The sequence below is a fragment of the Thalassophryne amazonica genome, chromosome 2, assembly GCF_902500255.1.
Source record: "Thalassophryne amazonica chromosome 2, fThaAma1.1, whole genome shotgun sequence".
NCBI classification, from domain to species: Eukaryota; Metazoa; Chordata; class Actinopteri; order Batrachoidiformes; family Batrachoididae; genus Thalassophryne; species Thalassophryne amazonica.
This window is the reverse complement of record NC_047104.1, coordinates 78,420,443-78,441,677: the sequence shown is the minus strand read 5'-3', so window position 1 is coordinate 78,441,677 and position 21,235 is coordinate 78,420,443. Positions and strand designations below refer to the sequence as shown.

The 21,235-nt window shown below is 40.7% G+C and overlaps 1 protein-coding gene across 1 annotated transcript in view; it reads right to left on the bottom strand.

Moving 5' to 3' along the window:
• The window catches only part of LOC117526335 (MAM domain-containing glycosylphosphatidylinositol anchor protein 1), a 1,010,161-nt gene extending 992,279 nt beyond the window's left edge, over positions 1 to 17,882 (bottom strand). Inside the window, exons 1-2 of the mRNA XM_034188407.1 lie at positions 17,274 to 17,882; positions 16,270 to 16,359 (exon numbers count right to left, since the gene is read on the bottom strand). Coding sequence (XP_034044298.1) covers positions 16,270 to 16,336 — 67 coding nt within the window. The 5' untranslated portion in view covers positions 16,337 to 16,359; positions 17,274 to 17,882. The remainder of the gene's footprint in view (positions 1 to 16,269; positions 16,360 to 17,273) is intronic.
• Between the last annotated feature and the right edge of the window lie 3,353 nt (positions 17,883 to 21,235).

Here is a 21,235-nt window from a genome sequence, read left to right as displayed (position 1 = left end):
GTCACAGTCTGCTTTCTGCAGAGATATATTACTACCTCAGCCTACTCTGAGCCCCATTGCCAAACTACCCAGCCCTACCTGCTGCCTTTTGCTCATGAAGGGTTCAGAGTCGAACTGGTGGGATGCACAGAGATAAATCAGACCTCCCAAGACATCGTCTTAACACACTTATCCTTTAGCCCATGGTAGCAATGCTCGTGTAAACCATAGTCAACATATCAGTTTGGCCGTAACCCTATGGCTCTGCTGCTGACCCGTAGGTTAATCGAAATGATGTCAAGCTTTAATATCCAGTCAGCCGTGAAGAAACATAGGAACGAGGAGGAGAGGGGAAAAGAGGAGAGGAAGATCAGGTGCAAAAAGTGGCACAAAACAAGCTCAGTAATCATGGAAACAAAGAGGTTATGTGTTTTGAGCGTGTTTGTGTATGACTATATTTTTAGGAGTGTAAGGATCATACCTGTCATACGCGTGTGTGTGTAAACATTATTCCAGCTTATTTATCCTTCATATATGATCTTGTCAGAAACTTTCAAGAGGGTTTCCAGTGCCCTCTAGGGGATGTTTGTTTGAACATCTGTGCCAGCATAAAGGATATATGGAAGTATGGGGCTGTGATGGTTGCATTGTTTGAAATAGACAAAATAAAATATGTCAATGGAGCATGAATGAAATAATGGAGAGTTTTGTGTTGCATTGCATGTAGAGTGCGGCTTGGTTCCATTTAGAGTGCAAATTTGGTTCCATACGTTTGGTAACAATGCACTCTGCACACACGGCCACGCACGCACGGCCTCGTGCACGCGCGCACACATGCCTGCACATGCACACGTGATCGTGCATGCATGCTCAAGTGCTAGTGCACACGCCCACGCGTACTCATGCGTGCACATGCGTGCACACGTACTCATGCTTGCACGCGCGCGTGCACACACACAACACAAATCCACTGTGGAGGCTGTTGGAATGATAAGCTGAACTCATTTCTCATGTGATTTTTTTTTCACTGCACTGAGGATGTTGGTTGGTTGTACACGCATGCACAAGCGCCGACCAGGCTACAAGTGTGCGCACGCAGAGGACAATGACTACCAAGACATGATTAGATTGAGCTAAAAGATGCTGCTAATGCTTGTAACACACACACAAAACAAATCCACTGTGCTGTCTGGAGGCTGTTAGCGGGAAGAAAGAATGTAAAGCTGGACTCATTTCTGACGTGATTTTTTTTCGCTACACTGAGGATGTACACAGTCTTTTTTTAGTTGTACATGCGTGCAAAATCGCCGACCCGGTTGCGTGTGTGTGCTGGTGCATGGGGGACAATGACACGATGATTTGATTGAGCTAAGTGATGCTGCTAATTCTTGTAAGACACACACACACAATCCACTCCGCCGTAATGCACGAAGACCTGTTCACATGAAAAGCCGACTCATTTTTGGTTGGACTGAGGAACTCCACAAAGTCTTTTTTTTTTTTTTTTTTTATGGAAATCTGAAGTCAGTGCACAGCATCACTGGACTACACATTACAATTTGGACTTTAGCAGCAATGGAACACCAAAATGTAAGTGCCTTTTCTGTTGTTTATAAATTAATAAAATGCGAAATGACAAGTATCTATTTTAGCTGTTATGCTAAACAAATAATGAATGTTTTTACATTCTTTCAATGGAACAAATATTTAATTCCTCATGAAATATTCGTACCATTGAACTCAAACATTCATTATTTGTATATTATCTCTATCAATCCATTCATATCATTTAATCTAGCACTATTTATTTCTGTGTCTGCCTATTTGTATCTATTTCTGTCTCTGTATCACTTCTTGTCTTTGTCTACCATATTTCCTTGATTAAACGTCCGACCTTGAATAGGAGTCTACCTCATTTAACAGCTGGATCAAAATTTTGTCTAAAAAAATAAATGCCTGCCTTAAATTGCTCCATCTAGTCCATCGACACGGGGTTCAGCTTGTGCACAAACCGGAGCAGCACTGTTGCTGACTTTTCTCTGCCTCCTGGTGTCAGAACGTGTGGAGTCTCCACAACAAACTGGTGTGGCGGACCCGGTGCCCAGGTGGAGAGGCAAAAGAGGAGCTGACAGAGGCTAACGGCGGCTACATCTGAGGCTAGCGACAGCCGCTACAACCGAGGCTAGCGGCGGCTACATCCGAGGCTAACAGCTGCTGCAACAGAGGCTAGCGGCGGCTACATCCGAGGCTGGCGGCGGCTACATCAGAGGTTAGCGGCGGCTACAACCGAGGCTGGCAGTGGCTACATCCGAGGCTAGCGGCAGCTACATCCGAGGCTAACAGCCGCTACAACCGAGGCTGGCGGCGGCTACATCCAAGGCTAGTGGTGGCTACATCCGAGGATAGCGGTGGCTACATCCGAGGCTAACGGCCGCTACAACCGAGGCTGGCGACGGCTACATCCGAGGTTGGCGGCGGCTACATCCGAGGCTAATGGCGGCTATGACCGAGGCTGGTGGCGGCTATATCCGAGGTTACAATCGGGGCGGGGCGGTGTGCGGCGACTGGACCTGTGGTGATAGAGACTATAAGTCAGAATTGTATCACAATTAAAAGTGGGCAGTACTAAATCACAATAGTCAACATGGCACCACCTAAGAAAACGGATAAACTTGAGGAAGACATAGAGGAGATAAAGACCTCATTAAACCATATATCAAAAGACATGTCTAATCTAGACAAGTTGGCGAAGGAGATTAAAGAGCTCAAAAATCTTGTTAAAGAGAAAGACAAGATTATTAAGAAGCTTGAACAACGTGTGAATGAACTTGAACAATACTCTAGAAAAGACGATGTTATAATATCTGGTTTAGAAACAAAACATCGGTCTTATGCAAGGGTAGTGGATTCTAGTGGAGCCAATGGGGAGGATGCACCACCTGAAGAACTTCAAACATTGGAACAAGTCACAAATTTTTTATATCAAAAAGGTATTGTCATCCATCAAGACACTATATCAGACTGTCATACTATTCCATCCAAAGATAGTAAAAATAAATTATCTACCATTATTATACGATTTACAAGCAGAAAATACAAAAATGAATTATTAAGACAGGCAAAGAATCTGAAAGGAACAAGCGTCTATATAAAAGAGCATCTAACGAAAAAAAATGCAGATATTGCTAGGGAAGCAAGACTACTAAAAAAACAGAAACACATTGTTGCTACATGGGTCTGGAACTTTAGGGTGTGGATCAGAGTGAAAGAAGGAACAAATGGTATACAAATGAAAAACATGGATGACCTTACAAAATACAGACCTGAATAGACAATTAAGTATGACGCCAGTTGATAATTTGACCAACAAAAATCAGATCAAACATGGAAATAGATGATAAAATATATGACATAGACACCAATATTGATGAAAGTATATCTGACTTAAAAACAATTGGTTGTGAGTATTATATGGAAGAACAGTTAAATAGTGAAAAAATTACAGAAGATACCGTCACTTATACATATAAACAGCCGAAGCTTGTATTGTAAAATGTCAAAAATAAAAGATCATTTAAATCAGTTTAAAAATAGATTCAGCATTATTGCAATCACAGAATCTTGACCTCATGGCTGATGTTCAAGTGGAGGGATATGAGCTGTATTTTGTAAACAGAAGAGATAAAAAAAGGCAGAGGTATTGCTTTGTACACAAAAACAGATCTGACATGTATAATTGCAGAAGAAATGACAATTATAGACGATGTCATAGAAATTGTAACAGTGGAAATTGTACATGCAACATCTAAGAATATTCTAATCAGTTGTGTATACAGAGCACCAGACTCTTGCATTGTGAAATTTACAGATAAATAATACAATTATTCCATCAAATCAAAAACAAAACGCTTTATATGTGTGGAGACTTTAACATTAATATAGAAAGCTCCAGTTGCCAAAGAAGAAGTGATTTTGTGAATTCAATGTATAGTTTGGGTTTATTCCCCTTGATAACAAAACCAACCAGAATTACATCGCAAAGTGCAACTGTAATTGACAATATATTCACAAATAGAACAGATGAAATTATTAAGAATGGGATCTTGATGACAGATCTTAGTGATCATTTACCAGTTTTTTCAATATTTAAATACAAAAATCGGTACAAGAAAAAAACAGTTTTAAATTTTAAAAGAGATAAGTCAGTAAAAGCTTTAGAGGCATTAAATTATGACCTTAAAAATCAAAACTGGGAAGAAGTTTATGTCGGCGACGTTAACGTAGCATATAATTCATTTATGAAAATACTGATGAAATCATATAATAAAAACTGTAAATTAATAAAAAATTAGTAAGAAAAGAGTAAATAAACCATGGCTGACTAAGGGAATAAAAAATGCTTGTGTAAAGAAAAACTATTTATATAGCTGCTTTTTAAAAATGCAAACAAAGGAAACAGAACACAGATACAAAAAATCTAAACTATTGACAATAATTAGGAAACAAAAAAAAAGATTATTATAGTGAACAATTAAATAAGAGTAAAGATAATATAAAGGAAACATGGGGAATTATAAATAGTGTGATTAAAAGTGATGGAGCGAAATCAACTTTTCCAAATTACTTTGTCAAGGAAAATAAAGAGATATATGACATAAAAGAAGTTGCAAATGAGTTTAATGATTATTTTTCAAATGTGGGATCAAGTCTGGTGGGAAATAAACTAATAGTAGAAGAAAAATTAAATGCACTTGTAAATACGGTCAATAGTATTTTCCTTGACAATGTGGAAAAAGATGAAATAAGAAATTGTGTAAGCAAAAGATCAACTGACTATGAAGATTTGGACATGACTGTAAAAAGTATAATAGAAACTGTTACTGAATCATTCACTTACATTTGTAATCTGCCTCTGTCAACAGGAATTTTCCCAGACGAAATGAAAATTGCCAAGGTAGTCCCATTATATAAAAATGGAGACAAACATATTTTTTTCAAATTACAGGCCACTGTCATTGCTTCCACAGTTTTCTAAAATTATGGAAAAAGTTTTTGTGACAAGGTTGGACAAATTCATTGAGAAACATCATATTTTAAATAATGATCAGTATGGATTCAGAACAAAACATTCGACAGCTATGGCAATTATGGAATTAACAGAGAAAATATCAACAACAATAGATAATAAGGATTATTTTGTAAGTATTTTTATCGACCTGAAAAAAGCTTTTGATGTTATCGACCACTCAAGATTGCTTCACAAGTTACAACAATATGGAATTAGAGGTATTGCACATCAGTGGGTAAAAAGCTACTTAGAAAATATAAAACAGTTTGTTCAGATAAATAATACTAAATCAGAATTGTGTAACATTACTTATGGAGTACCACAAGGGTCGGTACTTGGACCCAAACTGTTTATTTTGTATATCAATGACTTTGTGAATGTATCTAAAGTACTTGGCACCATATTATTTGCTGATGATACAACATTATTTTACTCTGGATCAGATATACAGAAAGTAGTACAAGTGATAAATACAGAGTTGGAAAAAGTTAAACATTGATTTGATATAAACAGATTGTCACTAAATCTTAATAAGACAAATTTCATATTGCTTAATGACAGAGTGGAAAAAAATGATGTGTCATTAAAAATAGATGGAATGGACATACAAAGGGTAAAAGAAACAAAATTTCTAGGAGTCATGATTGATGAAGATCTTACATGGAAGTCACACATAAATTACACAAAAGGAAAAATAGCGAAAGCCATTGCTGTTTTGCATAAAGTAAACTTTTCATTGAATAGTTATGGTTTATTAACATTGTACAATTCATTGATTGTCCCATATTTAACTTATTGCGTAGAAATCTGGGGATCAACATGTAAAACCTACACACAACCATTATTTATTCTGCAGAAAAGAGCTTTAAAAATGATTAGCAATAGTCATTTTAGAGATCCATCTAATCCATTATTCATTAAGTATAAGGTACTTAAATTTCATGATTTAGTTGATTTGAAAATATTACAAACAATGCACCTAGCTAATAAAAATACCTTACCAATAAACATTCAAAATATGTTTGAAAAAAGAGTAAGTAGCTATAATTTGAAAGGAACAGAAGTCTTTAAAAAACCAAGATTCAGAACCAAAGTAAAGGAACGGAGTATTGCAGTGAATGGTGTAAAATTATGGAACAACCTCAACAAAGAAATCAAAGAATCAAGGTCGCTTAAATTATTTAAAAAACATATTAAACTAGATGTATTAAGTAAGTATGAAACTATGAAATAAGTCAGTGGGTTGTGACAAAGTCTAAAATGTAATCTGTTAATAATGTCTAAAATGTTTTAAGTCTAAAATGTAACCTGTTAAAAATGTAATCTTTTAAATAATGACTAAAATTATGAAATAAGTCAGTGGTATGTGACAAAGTCAAAAAATGTAATCTGTTAAATAATGTTGAATAATGATGCTACGACGAGGGTTCGCAGCGACGCAGAGGGCTCTGATCTAAAGCGAATGCCTTTGGTTTGCCACACCCAGGGATGTGTGTGTGAAACTTAACACCATATTACTGTGCAGGCAGCAAGCCTGCCAGCCTTGAATAAAGGTCTGCCTCATTTAGACACTGGGTCTGAGCACGGTTTGAACAAAAAAAATGCACAGGTGTTTAAGCAAGGACATATGGTATTCCTTTCTTTATCTATATCTCTTTTTATTACTATCACTCTCCATTTCTACCCATGTCTGTTTCTACCTCCATCTAGTAACTGCGGTGGTTATATCAATATCTATCATCTATCCATCAATCTATCTACCACACCCTCTGTCTAGTTCTCTGTTTTGTTTTGTTTTTTGTCTATCACTATCGATCCATTTATATCTATATTATCTTTTTTCTGTCTGTCTATTTCTGTCATTTCTTCTTTGTCTATTTCCTTCTCATCTATACTGCTATTTCTTTCTATTTCTATCATTCTCTATTTCTAGTTCTATCTAGTTATTTCAATCTCTATCTACTGACCATACCATCTCATACTCTTGATTTCTATCTCTGTCTTCATGTTTTTCTATGTTTCTATCATATTATCAATTTCTGTCTGTCTTCATGTCTGTCTACCTGTCTGTCTATCACCTTAATCTTATTTGAGCAGACAGAATGTCCGTTTCAGCACCTGTAATTAAAGTGCAAAAAGTTAATTAAATGACATATAGAAGTAAAGGTCACTTAGTAATCATTGACACTGCTAATAACATTCATGAGGGGAGATCCACTGTGGGCGTACGTGCACAACTGGCACCAACACCTGCAGCCCTTTCTCTCGGAGGAGAAGGAGAGGAGGTATCAGATTCTTGGAGGTATCACGTTATCATCACCAGTGCATCACTCTTCATATCTTGGCCTCCCCCTCCTCTCCCTTCCTCCATTGCCTCAAAGCTGCTGATAAATTATGGATGCTTATTAGAAAAGAGCAATATTCAGCATCCAAAATAAACCTCAGCAGAGAAAGACATAAAAGAGACACAAACAAAAAGTGCTGATGAAGTCCGAAAGGAAAAACTGGGGTCACAGAGGAGCAGTGGGCCAGGCCAGGAAACCTGGAATCATCTCTTTCTAGGTCACTGGCTTTCAACCAGTGTGCCACACTAATGTACCGCAGAGAGGAAAACTCCACAATGAGGTGGTGCTTGCACACTCCAGGTTCAGCTGCACACAGATGCCACAAATTCCTTTTGCATTTCAGGACTTTCTCGCTCAAGTGACATTTTCAAACTAATTTGGTGCAATTTAACCTTATTAAACTTTTCCACTTTCTGCAGCTCTTGTTCTATGGTCAGTAGTAAGGAGTCTCCCCCCAGTGCTGCTTTCAGGGTTTTGCTCAAACCTTTAAAATCCACTGTTGAGCAAACTAATTGATTTTAGTTTATTAAATTTCCGATTAACACGTGCATAATAAAGCCTCACGTTGCAGGCTAATTCAGTTGCAGTTCCATCTGCTGTAGTCAGCCTTGGTTTTGTGTAACATGATCAAACAATCAATAATCTGGTAACTGAGAACAACTGGGAACTGTTACGTCAGAGTGTGATGGTGTGCTACATTCCGGAACAATTTGCATGAATTCTAGTGCAGGATGTTATTTCGTGATAACTTTTTTCTTTTCAAAACTATGTTATCTCAGGTCCAATATTTTGCACAGACAGTGAAAGCACATGCCAACGAGGCCACATGTGTCCCAATTGAGATTTCATACAGAAATCATTTGTGAAGCTGACAAACCTTACTGTACCAGATCAATCAAAACAGCAATTTTGTTTTGCCTATGTAATATCCTTTAGACATACTGCCACCTGTTGCATGGTTAGTGCCTTCACAATCATCAGTTAAGTTTGAATGATCAATGGATTCTGTATAAACTGCTGAAAATTATGAACATCCATCCATTTTCTATACCCGCTTACTCCAATTAAGGGCCCATCCCAGCAGTCATGGGGCAGCAGTGGTTAAAACTCATATACAGTTTGTGTGTGTCCTAAACACTGGACACTCGATTTGCACTCCACCCAGTTAACAAGCTTGCAACCACAGGGAGAAACACGATTTCCACTACGATGGTAAATTCTGAACAAAATAGCCAACAGAATGTGAAACTAAAATCAAAATTTATCAATAGAATGTGGATGAAAATTGTGATAGAACATATTGTTTCTTCTACAAGTTTGTGAAGCTAACTCAAAACATTGACCTGGAGTCCTTCAAAACCTGTTAAAGGATGTTCCAGCATCCATATCAAAAGAAAACCACCACTGTGTGAGCAAACAGTGAACAACGCATTCAATAGAACATTTGGTTGTCCATTCGGCTGCTCCCGTTTTTGTGTTCGGGGTCGCCACAGCGGATACAGCCAGATCTGCATTGATATTTTGGCACAGGTTTTACGCCGGATGCCCTTCCTGACGCAACTCCAGTGTTACCTGGAGAAACACACACAGCCGCTGGTGTTCCAAAGAGGTCTCCCATCCAAGTACTAACCAGGTCCCACACTGCTTAGCTTCTGAGATCTGACGGGATCAAGCTGACACAGAGCAGATTGGCTGCTAAAGCATTCAATAGAACAATACACTAAAACCAGAATTAAACAATAGATAGAACCTATGGCTAGGTATAGTGCCAATACATTTTGATGGTTCTACAATTTAGTGTCTAATTTGAAATACTGTCTGGACTATTTCAAAACATACGTATTTAGACACTGTTTCAGAGCCCAAATCAAATGAAAGGGCCCCTTCACACATACTATGAATGTGGTCAAATTGTGCATGAAGCAGGAATCGTATGCAATACATGTAAAATCGTAGCTGCCTCCAACACCTTGTACACCTGTTGCTACAACTATTTGCGCACACCAGCAGCTGAAAGACAGACTATGCCCTGTGAGAGCCCATTCAATCCCTCTTGCCTCAGGTGTTGGCCAAATTCCAGGTGACACACAGACACACACATCTAACACTGCTCGCTTGGCACTTAGAAAATGTGTGGCCATTCTAAGTGCCCCCTCGAGTGTGGCTTTGCAAACAGCAACACACGTGGTCTGCATGTGTATTGCACGTGTGTGTGTGTGTGTGTGTGTCGTGCTCCCCCCCCAAAACATATGTGGGATACATGTGGTTCGTGCCACCCCCCCCCCCAAAAAAAAAAAAAAACACATGTGGCGTGCCGGGGGGGCACACTTGCATAAAATGGTGATTATATATGCAGCACAGACATGATCACATGGGGGCCGGACAGGCAGGTCAGAGCGCACACAGCACAGGGAGGGGCCCTAAGTCATGACAGGCTGCAAAACAAAAATAAATAAAAAAAATGTGAGGGAGCCTCAAAACAGTATTCAGAGCATTCCAGTTGATTTGTAGTTGAAACATTAAATCACATGCATGAACTAGGATCATAGTTGTTGAATTTTATTTAAGGGCTAAAGTCAGCGCAGCATCTGCATTTCCACAGGCAGGTACACTGTTTGTATCTAAGATGGCACATTAAAATACTACAACTACTGATAATAATAAACTGCAGATACACAAATATAGCCACATTTTAAATTTGCGTGTTTTTTTTTTTTTTTTGTAAAATGTTCCTATAATTTGCTGGACTGAGATTTTTTTTCTCCAACATTTTCTTTAGGTGGGCCGAGTCTGCAGCGTTCTGATTCAAACACGGCTTTCTGAAAGGTTTCAAAAACCTATTCAAGTACTAAAATGTTCATCAAATATTTTTATTATCAGCATATTCATCATTTCAGTCTGATCTTCATCCATCCCTCTTTTATTCATGCTGCAACGGCCGAGTCCTTCCACGAGGAGCGCTTAAGTGTATCCTGACATTTTCTGAACATTCCCTAATCCAGACCATGCTGGATATTAGCTGCATGAAATCAAACTTCAAAATAACTATTTTATGTGTGTCAGGGTGTTTGTGCTCACTCTGTGAGGACTGATCGAAAATGCTTATCTCAGTTAGGAGAGGAAAAGAGACAAGTGAAGGCAAGAAGAGGAGCACAGAGAAGGAGAGGAAAGATGATAAGAGGAGGAGAGGAGACAAGTAGAAAGGAACAGGCACAGAGGAAAGGAGCAGAGAAAGGAGACAAGGAGAGAAAAGGTGACAAGAAGAGATGAGACAAGAGAAAAGGAAATAAGCAGAGATGAGGAGAAGAAAGGAGACAAGGATAGAGGAGATGTGTGCCGAGGGTGGGAAAGGAGATGAGACAAGATGAAGAGACGAGTGGAGAAAAGGTGACAAGAACAGAAGAAACAAGTGGAAAGGAAACAAGCAGAGATGAGGAGAAGAGAAGAAAGGAGACAAGGATAGGAGTAGAGATGAGATGTGTGCAGAGGGTGAGAAAGGAGATGAAATGTGAAAACAAGACGAGCAAAGAGGAGAGAAAAGGAAATGAAGCAAGGAGATGAAAGGTGATGAGAAGAGACAATAGGAAAGGAGACAAGGAGTACAGAAAAGGAGGTGAAGAGGCTACTGCAGAGTAGAGACAAAACGAGAAAAGACAAGTGGAGAGAAGGAAAAGAGAGGAGAGGATACAGGTGGAGAGGAGACGACTTCATTTTTTGTTGTCACATAAATAAGACATACGGCAAAATAATTGTCAGAGTGAATCTGCAGACGAAGTTTATTGTGTGTTCTGCTCCCTTTTCCTTGATACAGTTTTCTGTCCATTTGCTGTTTGACAGACAGTTGTTACAAGAGTTCTGACAGCCAATCAAAATTCACACATGTCCAATCAATAGAGCATAGCTGCAGGAGGAGCGGTGACTGATCCGCGCGTCCCTGCTGAGGCGGCAAACTGTTGCAGTGTGAAGCAAACGTGCGTATGGCTGCCACACAAACACATCCTACTCACATTCTCACAAGAGCAGCCATGGGCACATGAATTTTGGCACGTGAAGACACACACACACACACACACACATTTCCAAAACACCTGTGCACAGACGTACATATTCACAGGCTGCAGCTGAGAAACATGAACGCGTACAAACAGACCCGAGAGGAGACGACGGTAAATGAACCTCGCATCCGTCCAAAGCGCTGACATCAATCAGCCGCGCTTTCGTCGTTCTGCTCCCGACGGACAGAGAGTCGCATCTGTCTGCTGCAGCGAGTGCTAAACAATTCCAAAGTGAGAGAACCCATTTTATGTTTCAGCATACGCAGCGAGCACATGTGCCAAAATCTTTGGCTCTTTTCCCGATCTTCCGGGCTCATGTTGTTTACGCTGAATGTTCAAATGAGTTGCAGCAGAAAATATATCTTTACTGGTATGTACTGCTGTGAACTGCCACCACTCAACACACTAGGGAAAGTGGGGCCTGCAAATGGTGGTTGAGCTCACCCCACAAAGACTTGGGGTAGCTACTCCCTCAACACGGACTAAAAGGCAGCTGTTAGTGAAGCAGAGGGAGAGGGGTTTGTTTCTCTCTGAGCTGAATAAACTCCAAACTGCCAAGTCCTCCAACTACACTGTTTGTGGCTGCTATGACCCTGTGTAAAAGAACCCAGGAGGCAGAAAAACATGTTCCTCGTGACAATTGGCACACACACACACACACACACACACAAAGAAATTGTTTCATATTGTTATGACAAAAAAAGAATGATCAAAGAGGAGGTGGACCCCTTCCCTATCGACTCCAGATGTACAATGAGATTGGGCAGTGGTGGCCTTGAATTGGGGACTCTCTCATTTGGAGTCAAATGTGGGTGCTAACCCCTTGTTCCACCATGCTTCATGTACATATTTCTAAAGTGTAAGTTCCATACATATAACTGAACATTTTGGAAAGTCTTCTTTCTCCACATCACCACCCAACATTCATGTGGGGTTCATGTTAGAGTAGAGCCCATTGGGATAAGGAGTTGGGCTGCTAAATTGTAGACCTGGGTTTGGTGGTTTGAAGCGCCTTGAGATGATTTCATCGTGAATTGGCACTATATAAATTAATAAATTTGATTTTGAAATTTGGTACTGGGACATACTACTTGTCTGTCTCCTTGGATGATACATGTCATCTCATTGTCTCAGTCCACCCAACTGTAAATAAGACCCAGCAATGGCAGAAGTAACTAGTGATGGATTGCAGTCCCATCCAGGGGGAGTCATAGACACTTATCAAACTATGAAATCTAGGGATAGGCACAGACGCTAATGGGCAAGTCAAGTCAAGTCTAGAAGGATGTGCTATTAACACACATCACTAACTGGCCTGGATGGCAACCACCAAAGTAGACAACTGCACAGAGAAAGGAGCCACATGTCCAAAACATTGTAGCTGATGCTCCCTCACAATGCAAGTAATACTTCTCTTCTGAGTGTTCCTAAGTACCCAACTAACAAAATGAAGTTCCCAAAATGTTATAAGAATGTTTGTCAAATGTTATCAGAACATTAGCTGTAAAGTTCTTGGAATGTTTAAGGAAAGGTTCTTTGTGGTTCGCAGAACTTTTGATAGAAACATTACCACAAATGTTTTGAGAACGTTAGGCCAAACATTCTGGGAATGATTGATGGAAGTTTGGACAGCATTTGGATGAAAATGGCGAAACAAGCGCACGAAACATCACGCCTACAGGCAGGCATGCATGAACCTGGTGTGAGAGTTTGTGCATGTGCCGGTGTCCATCGAGCAGTTACAGTACCAGGTGCACCACTTATGTGGAAGAAATAAAAAATAAAAGCCAGCCGATACCTGTGGGACCACAGAGATAGGCGCACACAACCCAGGATGCAAACTCGCACCTTTCAAAACCTCTGATCCCCAGTCAGAAACTTTACCACTGAGCCACGGAGCTGTTCTTAGAAAGCTGCAGGAAGCTGCATCATATCAAGAAGGTCATGGAAGTATTATAAGAAAAAAAAAAAATCCCACACCATATAAAAACACTGCATTTATCAAGCGAGCAATACAAATATGATCCATCAATTCCTCTGGTGATGACCCATGGTCACAGACATACAGTCATGAAATGACATGAATGAGAAGCAGTGTGCTCTGATCATGTCCACATCTACTGGTCAGGTGTGTCCAGTTGGCCGCGCGCGTGTTCTGCCCAACATGCGTGCCTTGTGGACGGCACGCCACAGCACAGACACTGCATCATGTGCAACAGAGCTCACGTGGGTGACGTGACGGTCAGATTGCCTGCTGCGTGTTCTGGTCTGATGGTCCGTTTCAACCTGGGGGGGCTGTCAGTGTCCGCTCTGTGCGCATGCTCACTTGCTGCAGCTTGTCACCACCACGGTGATAAATGTTTTTATTTATGTCCACATAAATACAGCAATCAGACACACGTGCCTCACAGTGGACAGCTGTTAGTCCATGACTGTCCAAACACAGTCTGTGTTGTCCAGCTGGAATGTCCAGAACAACAGATCACCCCAGCTACTTCTTTTGGAAGCCACGCCTCCCATGAGTGGAGCACACACCTACATGTCAGTGTGTGTTTGCAATGTCACACTCTTGGGGAACTTAGACAAATTTCACAGCAGTACGACAGTGATTGTTCGCAGTCTGTTGTCATGTCAAGAGTGCGAATGGCCACACATTTTCTAAGTGCCATCCGAGCGGTGCTAGATGTTCGTGCATGTCACCTGGAATTTAACACCTGCCACAAGACAATGCGATGGGTTTACACAGCGCACGCTCTGTCTTTCAGGCGCTTGTGTGTGCAAATAGTTGTAGCAACAGGTGTACGAGGCGTTGGCGACAGGGACAACATTACATGGTTTGCACATGATTCCTGCGTCATGTGCACTTCGTCCAAACTTCGCAGTGTGTGTGAAGGGTCCCTTAAGGAAACCATCTTTTTGGTTCCCAGAACGTTTGACAATAACATTAGCACAAATGTTTTGAGACCGTTATAGACTTAACGTAACGGGAAAAGTTTTAAGGAAAGTTTCTTTTTGGTTCCCAGAACGTTTATCAATTACATTACAAATTATAATTACAAATGTTTTTAAGAACGTTAGGCCTAACATCATGGGTACATTTTTAAAGAAAGTTTCTTTTTGGTTCCCAGAACGTTTATCAATTACATTACAAATTATAATTACAAATGTTTTTAAGAAAGTTAGGCCTAACATCATGGGTATGTTTTTAAAGAAAGTTTCTTTTTGGTTCCCAGAATGTTTGACAAAAATGGTAGGCCTAATGTTCTGGGAATGTTTTTTAGGAAAGTTGCTTTTTGGTTTCCAGAACATTCTGGTAACATTACATTAAGTTATCTAAAGATACGTTTCATCCAAACATTCCCAGAACATTCTGGTAATGTTACCTAAAGTCATAGTCTAGTCATTAAAAGAAATTTGGAGTAAGAAAGACAGTGAGACTACGTAGAATGATTATATTCATCAAATTTCCCTCAAATATAAACATGACTTGTCAATATAGAAAAGGAAGTAATAACATTAGGAAAATGTTCTAGAAACCAATCTATAATGTTATGTGTTAGCTGGTTAGCTGAGACACAAAGTCATTCCAGTACTACCCAAGGATCCTCTGAAGAGATCAATGGGCCTTCGCACCTATATATATTAAATATTTACTGAATATGCCCATTGGCCGAGCAGGTTTGGAGCAATTCAATACTTAGTTTGTACTTTAGAGCAGACTGACCATTACCCAAAGGTTTGTGACTTCAATCCCCAATTCCAACAGAGTTATAGATTGGTGGGTATGAATGTTTCCAGTCAGCCTACAGGTAAAAACGCTCCCAGATTCTTCTAATAACCTGGGGAACATTTAATTTTAATGCAATGTTTAATATTCCTATAAAAGCTCTGACATTTTATAGTGTGTAACCTCATTCAGCACACACAAATGACAGAAAGACATTTATTGCCTAAGTGTGCAAATACGTTCTCGCCATTTATGTGAGCGAAGCTTCTGAGTTGTTTCCAGCCATTTATACGAACACAGAGACGTCAAACGTGGCACCGAGTATTCAAGTTTAACAGGCGCAATAGTTAGCGAGCCCACGCGTACAGTGCGTGCTTCAGCAAATGACAGATTGTCAGCATTTCTTGGTGTGACGGCCGGCTGCACGATCGCTTGTGACAACGGGCCTCTGTGCCGCTGTGACTAAACAGAGCTCGTTTTGGGGCAACTGCCGTGTGACTTCAAACATCAAAATCAAAGTATCAAAGCTGACAGATCAGCTTTGTGTGTTTGCCTTGCCTGAAGGGATGGGATGCGTATCTGGCCGATCGCCCGAAGCTGAAGAAAGCGAGCCTCTGTGGTGGAGTGAGTCAGTCTTACAGTAAGCGAGGGCAAATCTCTTTATCCTCAAACTGTCCTCTTTAACCTAACAAACATGCCTCACAAAAGCTCGCTGTTTTGTCCAGTCCTTTGAATGATCTCAGTTTGATGAGAACTGGGGGGAAATACACAAAAAAACTTCACTTTTGTAAAGATCTGAGGTGAAATTCAAAGTTTGGTTGGATGTACTAAGGTGCTTTCTGCTCTTCTTGTATGACTGGATGTTTTCCCCAGAAGCCTTCTTCTGCGCCTTGTAAGAAGTAAAATTATTTCCATTCCAATATCTCGCTCCACAAAGTTATTCTCCGACTACTGTAAATTAGGTGGTGTTTTGTATAACTGGAATGTGCCGCTCTTTAGGTAAGGTCATAGGCTCGGAACTGACCAAACTAACATTATACTGTTGAAACAAAGCTGAGTCAATGCCTGCACACGTGCTCAATGACTCATTCTTACCATAAACTCCTTGGCCCCATGACATCTGACAGGCACTAGAAAATAACAAAATCCAAAAAAGCTCCATGTTCAGCTCAGCTCCTTCATAACCTGAGACACACAAAGAGAAACAGAAAGGGAAATGAGGTGAGGAGAAAGTACAAATGTGACAAATAGGTGACAGCTGATTGTCAAACATGAAAAGCTGCACAGTAAATTTTGCAGCGTAAATTTCGAGTCAGCCAAGGAACTACATTTGATCCCAGTCCGAACAGTGTTAAATCAACTCTTGCACAGTGTAAGCGGCTCTTATTAAAGTGGGTGTATTTTTATTACCACCCCCCACCCCTCACGCACCCCCTGTTCAAATACAAAGCTGGATAATTCAGTCGCAAATTTTTAGAACTCTTTCAGAGCTGTTGCGCTGTTTGACGGTCTCCTCGCTGAAAACTGCCAGCTGATGAGACAGGATGGAAACTTTGTGTCAGGCTGCAAAACTGGAAGATTATCAACAAGTGGGGGTCATGCACTTGGAACCAATACAGTTTTTTCTCGCATCCTGTGACGCAACAACATCCTCCAGTGTGACCGTTTTATCTACAGTTTGCTGCAGCGGCATTCCGTTCCGTTTGGGGGTTTGGGCGCATTTCTCTGCGCACTGGTTCACACAGCCTGAGTGCGCTCGGAGGCTCGCGGAGCTTCGTGTCTGACTTCCTCTGACGTGTGGCGAAAGCGCGCATTGATTAAAGTTTAATCGCATGGCGTGCGTGTGGGTTAAAAAGCAGCATTAACGTCAAGCTGCGCAGCACGGATCGTGCGCGCCGACGCGACGCTCCACATGGCGAGGAGAGAAGGACGTACCGCAAGTGTAATCAACTTTAATCAAAATGAAATCTGCCTTTGTTTTTTGTTTTTTTAACCCCCTTTATTTAAAAATGTGCACAACGTCAAGTTCCAAAATTCCAACAGACAAGAAGTAAAGTGGTATCCCCGATTAACGATCGCCGTTTTTGTTGGGGCTATACCTTTATCCGCCGTGCTGTTCTGTGGGTCAAGCTGCTGCCCAGCGCTGCGCGCAGCCCTCCAGCCTTATAAGAGGGATCCCTCCGCTCTCCTTGTGCGCAAAACCCACTTCCAAATATGTCCAAAAGTTACAAATCCTCCAGTCACAGCTTTGCAATTCCCAAAGAGCACAGGTGTGCTTTCTATCTCCTTGATGTATTAAACTTTACGCACGGCGTAACGGGCAGCGGATTCCTGCAAGCAGCTCGCTTCCAGAAGACTGTCGCCCCCCCCCACCCAAAAAAAAAAAAAAAAAATCAGAGCAAAGAGCGAACAAATTTCCATCTGATGGAAAAAAAAAACTCAAGCAAGTTTAAATGTGCAGAAAAATGTCCTAGAGTGGTGTCTTCTTTGTGGATGATTTGGTGATAAAGGAGCGGCTGAACTGCTTTCACTGAGTCTGTGCGCCGAAGCTGCCACAGCGCAAGACAATGAGCTCCGCTCCGTTCGTTCAATCAGCGCTGTGTCTGAGGAGTCCGAGTGGTGCTGGCCAAGTGGAATATGTGCGCAGACTGAGAACGACCGCCCCTGTCTGCAAAGAGAGAGAGGGAGAGAGGGAGAGACCGAGCAAGAGAGGAGGCTTCCTGATCAATGCGCGAGATGCGCTCCAGCCTCACAGCTCCACAGCTCCAGCTGAACAGGTTGTCAAAAATTTTTTTTAATAAATAAAAACAGCCGTCCTCCCTGTTCACAGCGCGACACAGTCACACAGGGTTTGAACTTCCTGGATGCAGGAGGAGTAATGCGTGCCACGTTCTCTCTGCTGGTGCGAGGTGGGGTTTTTTTTTGTTGTTGTTTTTTTGGTGTGGCGGAGTTCACATGCTGAGGTGCCAGCAAGCACGGCGCCGGGAAGGGTACGGTGGTCTCTAAGTGCAAAACACAATGCTGGATAAGGAAGCACATTAACACATTTACGAATTTGAAACTGCAAATTTAAGGAAAAAAACGAACAAAAATAAAAAAAATAAATTTTACTAAAGACGTTCTCCAAAGATATTGCATGTCATAAACATGAACAAGAGTGGCAACCTAAAATGTGAAAAAAAAAACATTATTAAAATACAATATATTTCAGAAAAAAAATGGAAATCAATCAACAGCTCACAAACACATGAACATATAACAATTCCAACTGAAAATGTATCAAGATTCCGCCAAACGGTAACGAGACTGAGAACAGTAAATTTCATAAAAGCACATTTTTAAAAAAAAGAAGCAAAATTTCACAAAGCATGGCTAATACAGAAAATTTTAAGTTTACTTTCTAAAAAAAGTTAAGAAACATTTCAGTAAAATGAAAAAAAAATGGATTTCATAAAACACACTGACAAAATATAAAACTAAATTTCATTGAACAAAAGAGGAAACGTGGGCAGCACGATGGCTTAGTGGTTAGCACTGTTGCCTCACAGTGAAGTCATGGGTTTGATTCCCATCTGTGGCCTTTCTGTGTGAAGTTTGCATGTTCTTCCCGTGTCTGTGTGGGTTCTCTCCTGGTGCTCCGGCTTCCTCCCACAGCCAAAGACATGCAGGTTAGGTGGATTGGAAACTTTAAATTGTCCATAGGTGCACAGTAAAATCACGAGAGTTAAATTAACATTGCTAGTGTACATACGATCCTACTCTGGTAGTGTTAATTTAACACTGTCAGTGTTCGTTTTACACTGGTGATTTTACTGTGTGTGTGTGTGTGTGTGTGTGTGTGTGTGTGTGTGTGTGTGTGTGTGTGTGTGTGTGTGTGTGTGTGTGTGTGTGTGTGTGTGTGTGTGTGTGGGTGCGAATGTGTTTGTCTATATGTGGCCCTGCAACAGACTGGTGTCCTGTCCAGGGTGTACCCCACCTCACGCCCTTTGACTGCTAGTATAGGCTCTAGTCCCCCATGACCCTTAATTGGAATAAGCGGTTGAAGATGAGTGAGTGAGTGAAAAGAGGAAACCTTACATAATTAAACATTCAACAGTGTTTAATTAATCACAAAAAAGACAGTATACACAACCAAATTTCAGAAATGCACAGGTTTTTATGTCAAGAGTTTGAAAGCACCTGTTTAGAACATTATTAGAATTTCTTTTGACATCACAATTTTTTCAGTGACTTTTTATCATATTGAATTCCATTTTTAAATTAGCTATAAATGCACTTACTTAATGTAAATATCTGTTTATTTGTGGCCCTGTGACAGACTGGCATCCTGTCCATGCTGTCCCACCTCATCCCACCTATGACTGCTGACATAGACTTGAGCTCCCCCGTCACCCTTAATTGGAGTAAGCAGGTATTGAAAATGGATGGATGAATGCATTCACTTTTTGTGATAGCTTATACTGTTACACCCTTAGCAAAACACATTTCACTATAGACCTTGTCAGCAAACCAAATTTTAAATTTTCTATAAAAAAAACCCCAATACAATGTGTATTACAGTATGCACACATGTATGAATATCTTCAGAAATGTTAATCTGTCCTAAAAATAATGAAGCCAAGCATGATATTTTATGACACAATGATCACAATATAAATCTTTTTTCAATTTTAATGTTTGCCACCATGCAAACATTTCATTTTTTTGATGGCATCCTTATGAAAAACCACTTCTAACAGGACTGTCCTTGCAATTTTTTTCCAGAGTAGAACTTTGTGGAATTGGAAATTTAAAACAAGTACAGTGCTCTAGTTTGTGATTTAATCATACTTTGTAAACCTAAAGGATGTATAAACTCTCATTTTCCTGAAATTGTCATTGTTTAAAAAAAAAGCAATGTTTACCATTTCGACACTGGTAAAACAAAGTTCTTATTCTTAAAGATGGGCTGGTCCAAAATAGATGACTTCTTTAAGTTCTGTTCAGGAGTAATAAGACTTTACTTTTGCATATGTCATTAAGAGGAAAACACACACACATCTTCAACTGCTTAGTCCAGTCAAGGGTCGTGGGAGGCTGGAGCCTATCCCAGCAGTCATAGAGTGTGAGGCGGGGTACACCCAGGACAGGACGCCAGTCTGTTGCAGGGCCACAAAGACAAATAAACACATTCACACCCACTCACACACCTATGGACAATTTAAAGATTCCAATCCACCTAACCCGCATGTCATTGGATTTGGGAGAAAACAGGAGCACCCGGAGGACACCCACGCAAGCACGGGGAGAACATGCAAACTCCACACAGAAAGGCCACAGGCGCTGTGAGGCAACAGTGCTAACCACTAAGCCACTGTGCTGCTAAGGGGAAAATAACTGCTGGAAAATACCCATAAATCAAAAAGGGTTATTGCAAACTTGTGTTTTGCACTTCAAGGCCTCTATATATTCACACTGAAATGTTGTGGCCGAATGAGGGAGCAGTTACAGTGCCACTTAATTTTTTCTGCCCCCCCTTCGCCACCCGCAGTGGACTAATTATTTATGACAGCTAAAGCACACAGAGTGGTGACACCCTGACATAGGCGTGCAAGCACAAACATGTGAACCTTGCTAACATCTCTTGCTCAACAGGCATCAGTTGTGCCAATGATTTTGTTTTTATTCAGAATTCAGCTCATTACTAGGATGTGTAATTGTGTAAATAGACTTTTAAAGCATTTCTAACCATTACTAGCATGTTGCCCGTGGGGATCCATGGGCTCTGGATTGGGTGATGCTGGACGATCCCGCTGCAACGGTTTCGTGCATGAAACCGTCGCAGCAGGAACACAGTGCGACCAACTGGAGCCACATCACACCGATGATGTGGAGAGAAAATAAAAATAAAAACCAGCTGAAGCATGTGGAGCCACATCGCGCCACTGATGTGGAGAGAAAAAAATACACACAATAAAAACCACCACAATAATACAATAACATGCTGTTGTTGGGCGGTATGCATTTTCAGAGGCCCTACGTCCATGCCCAGTCACCAAAAATGACAGCTATTCGCCCGAGT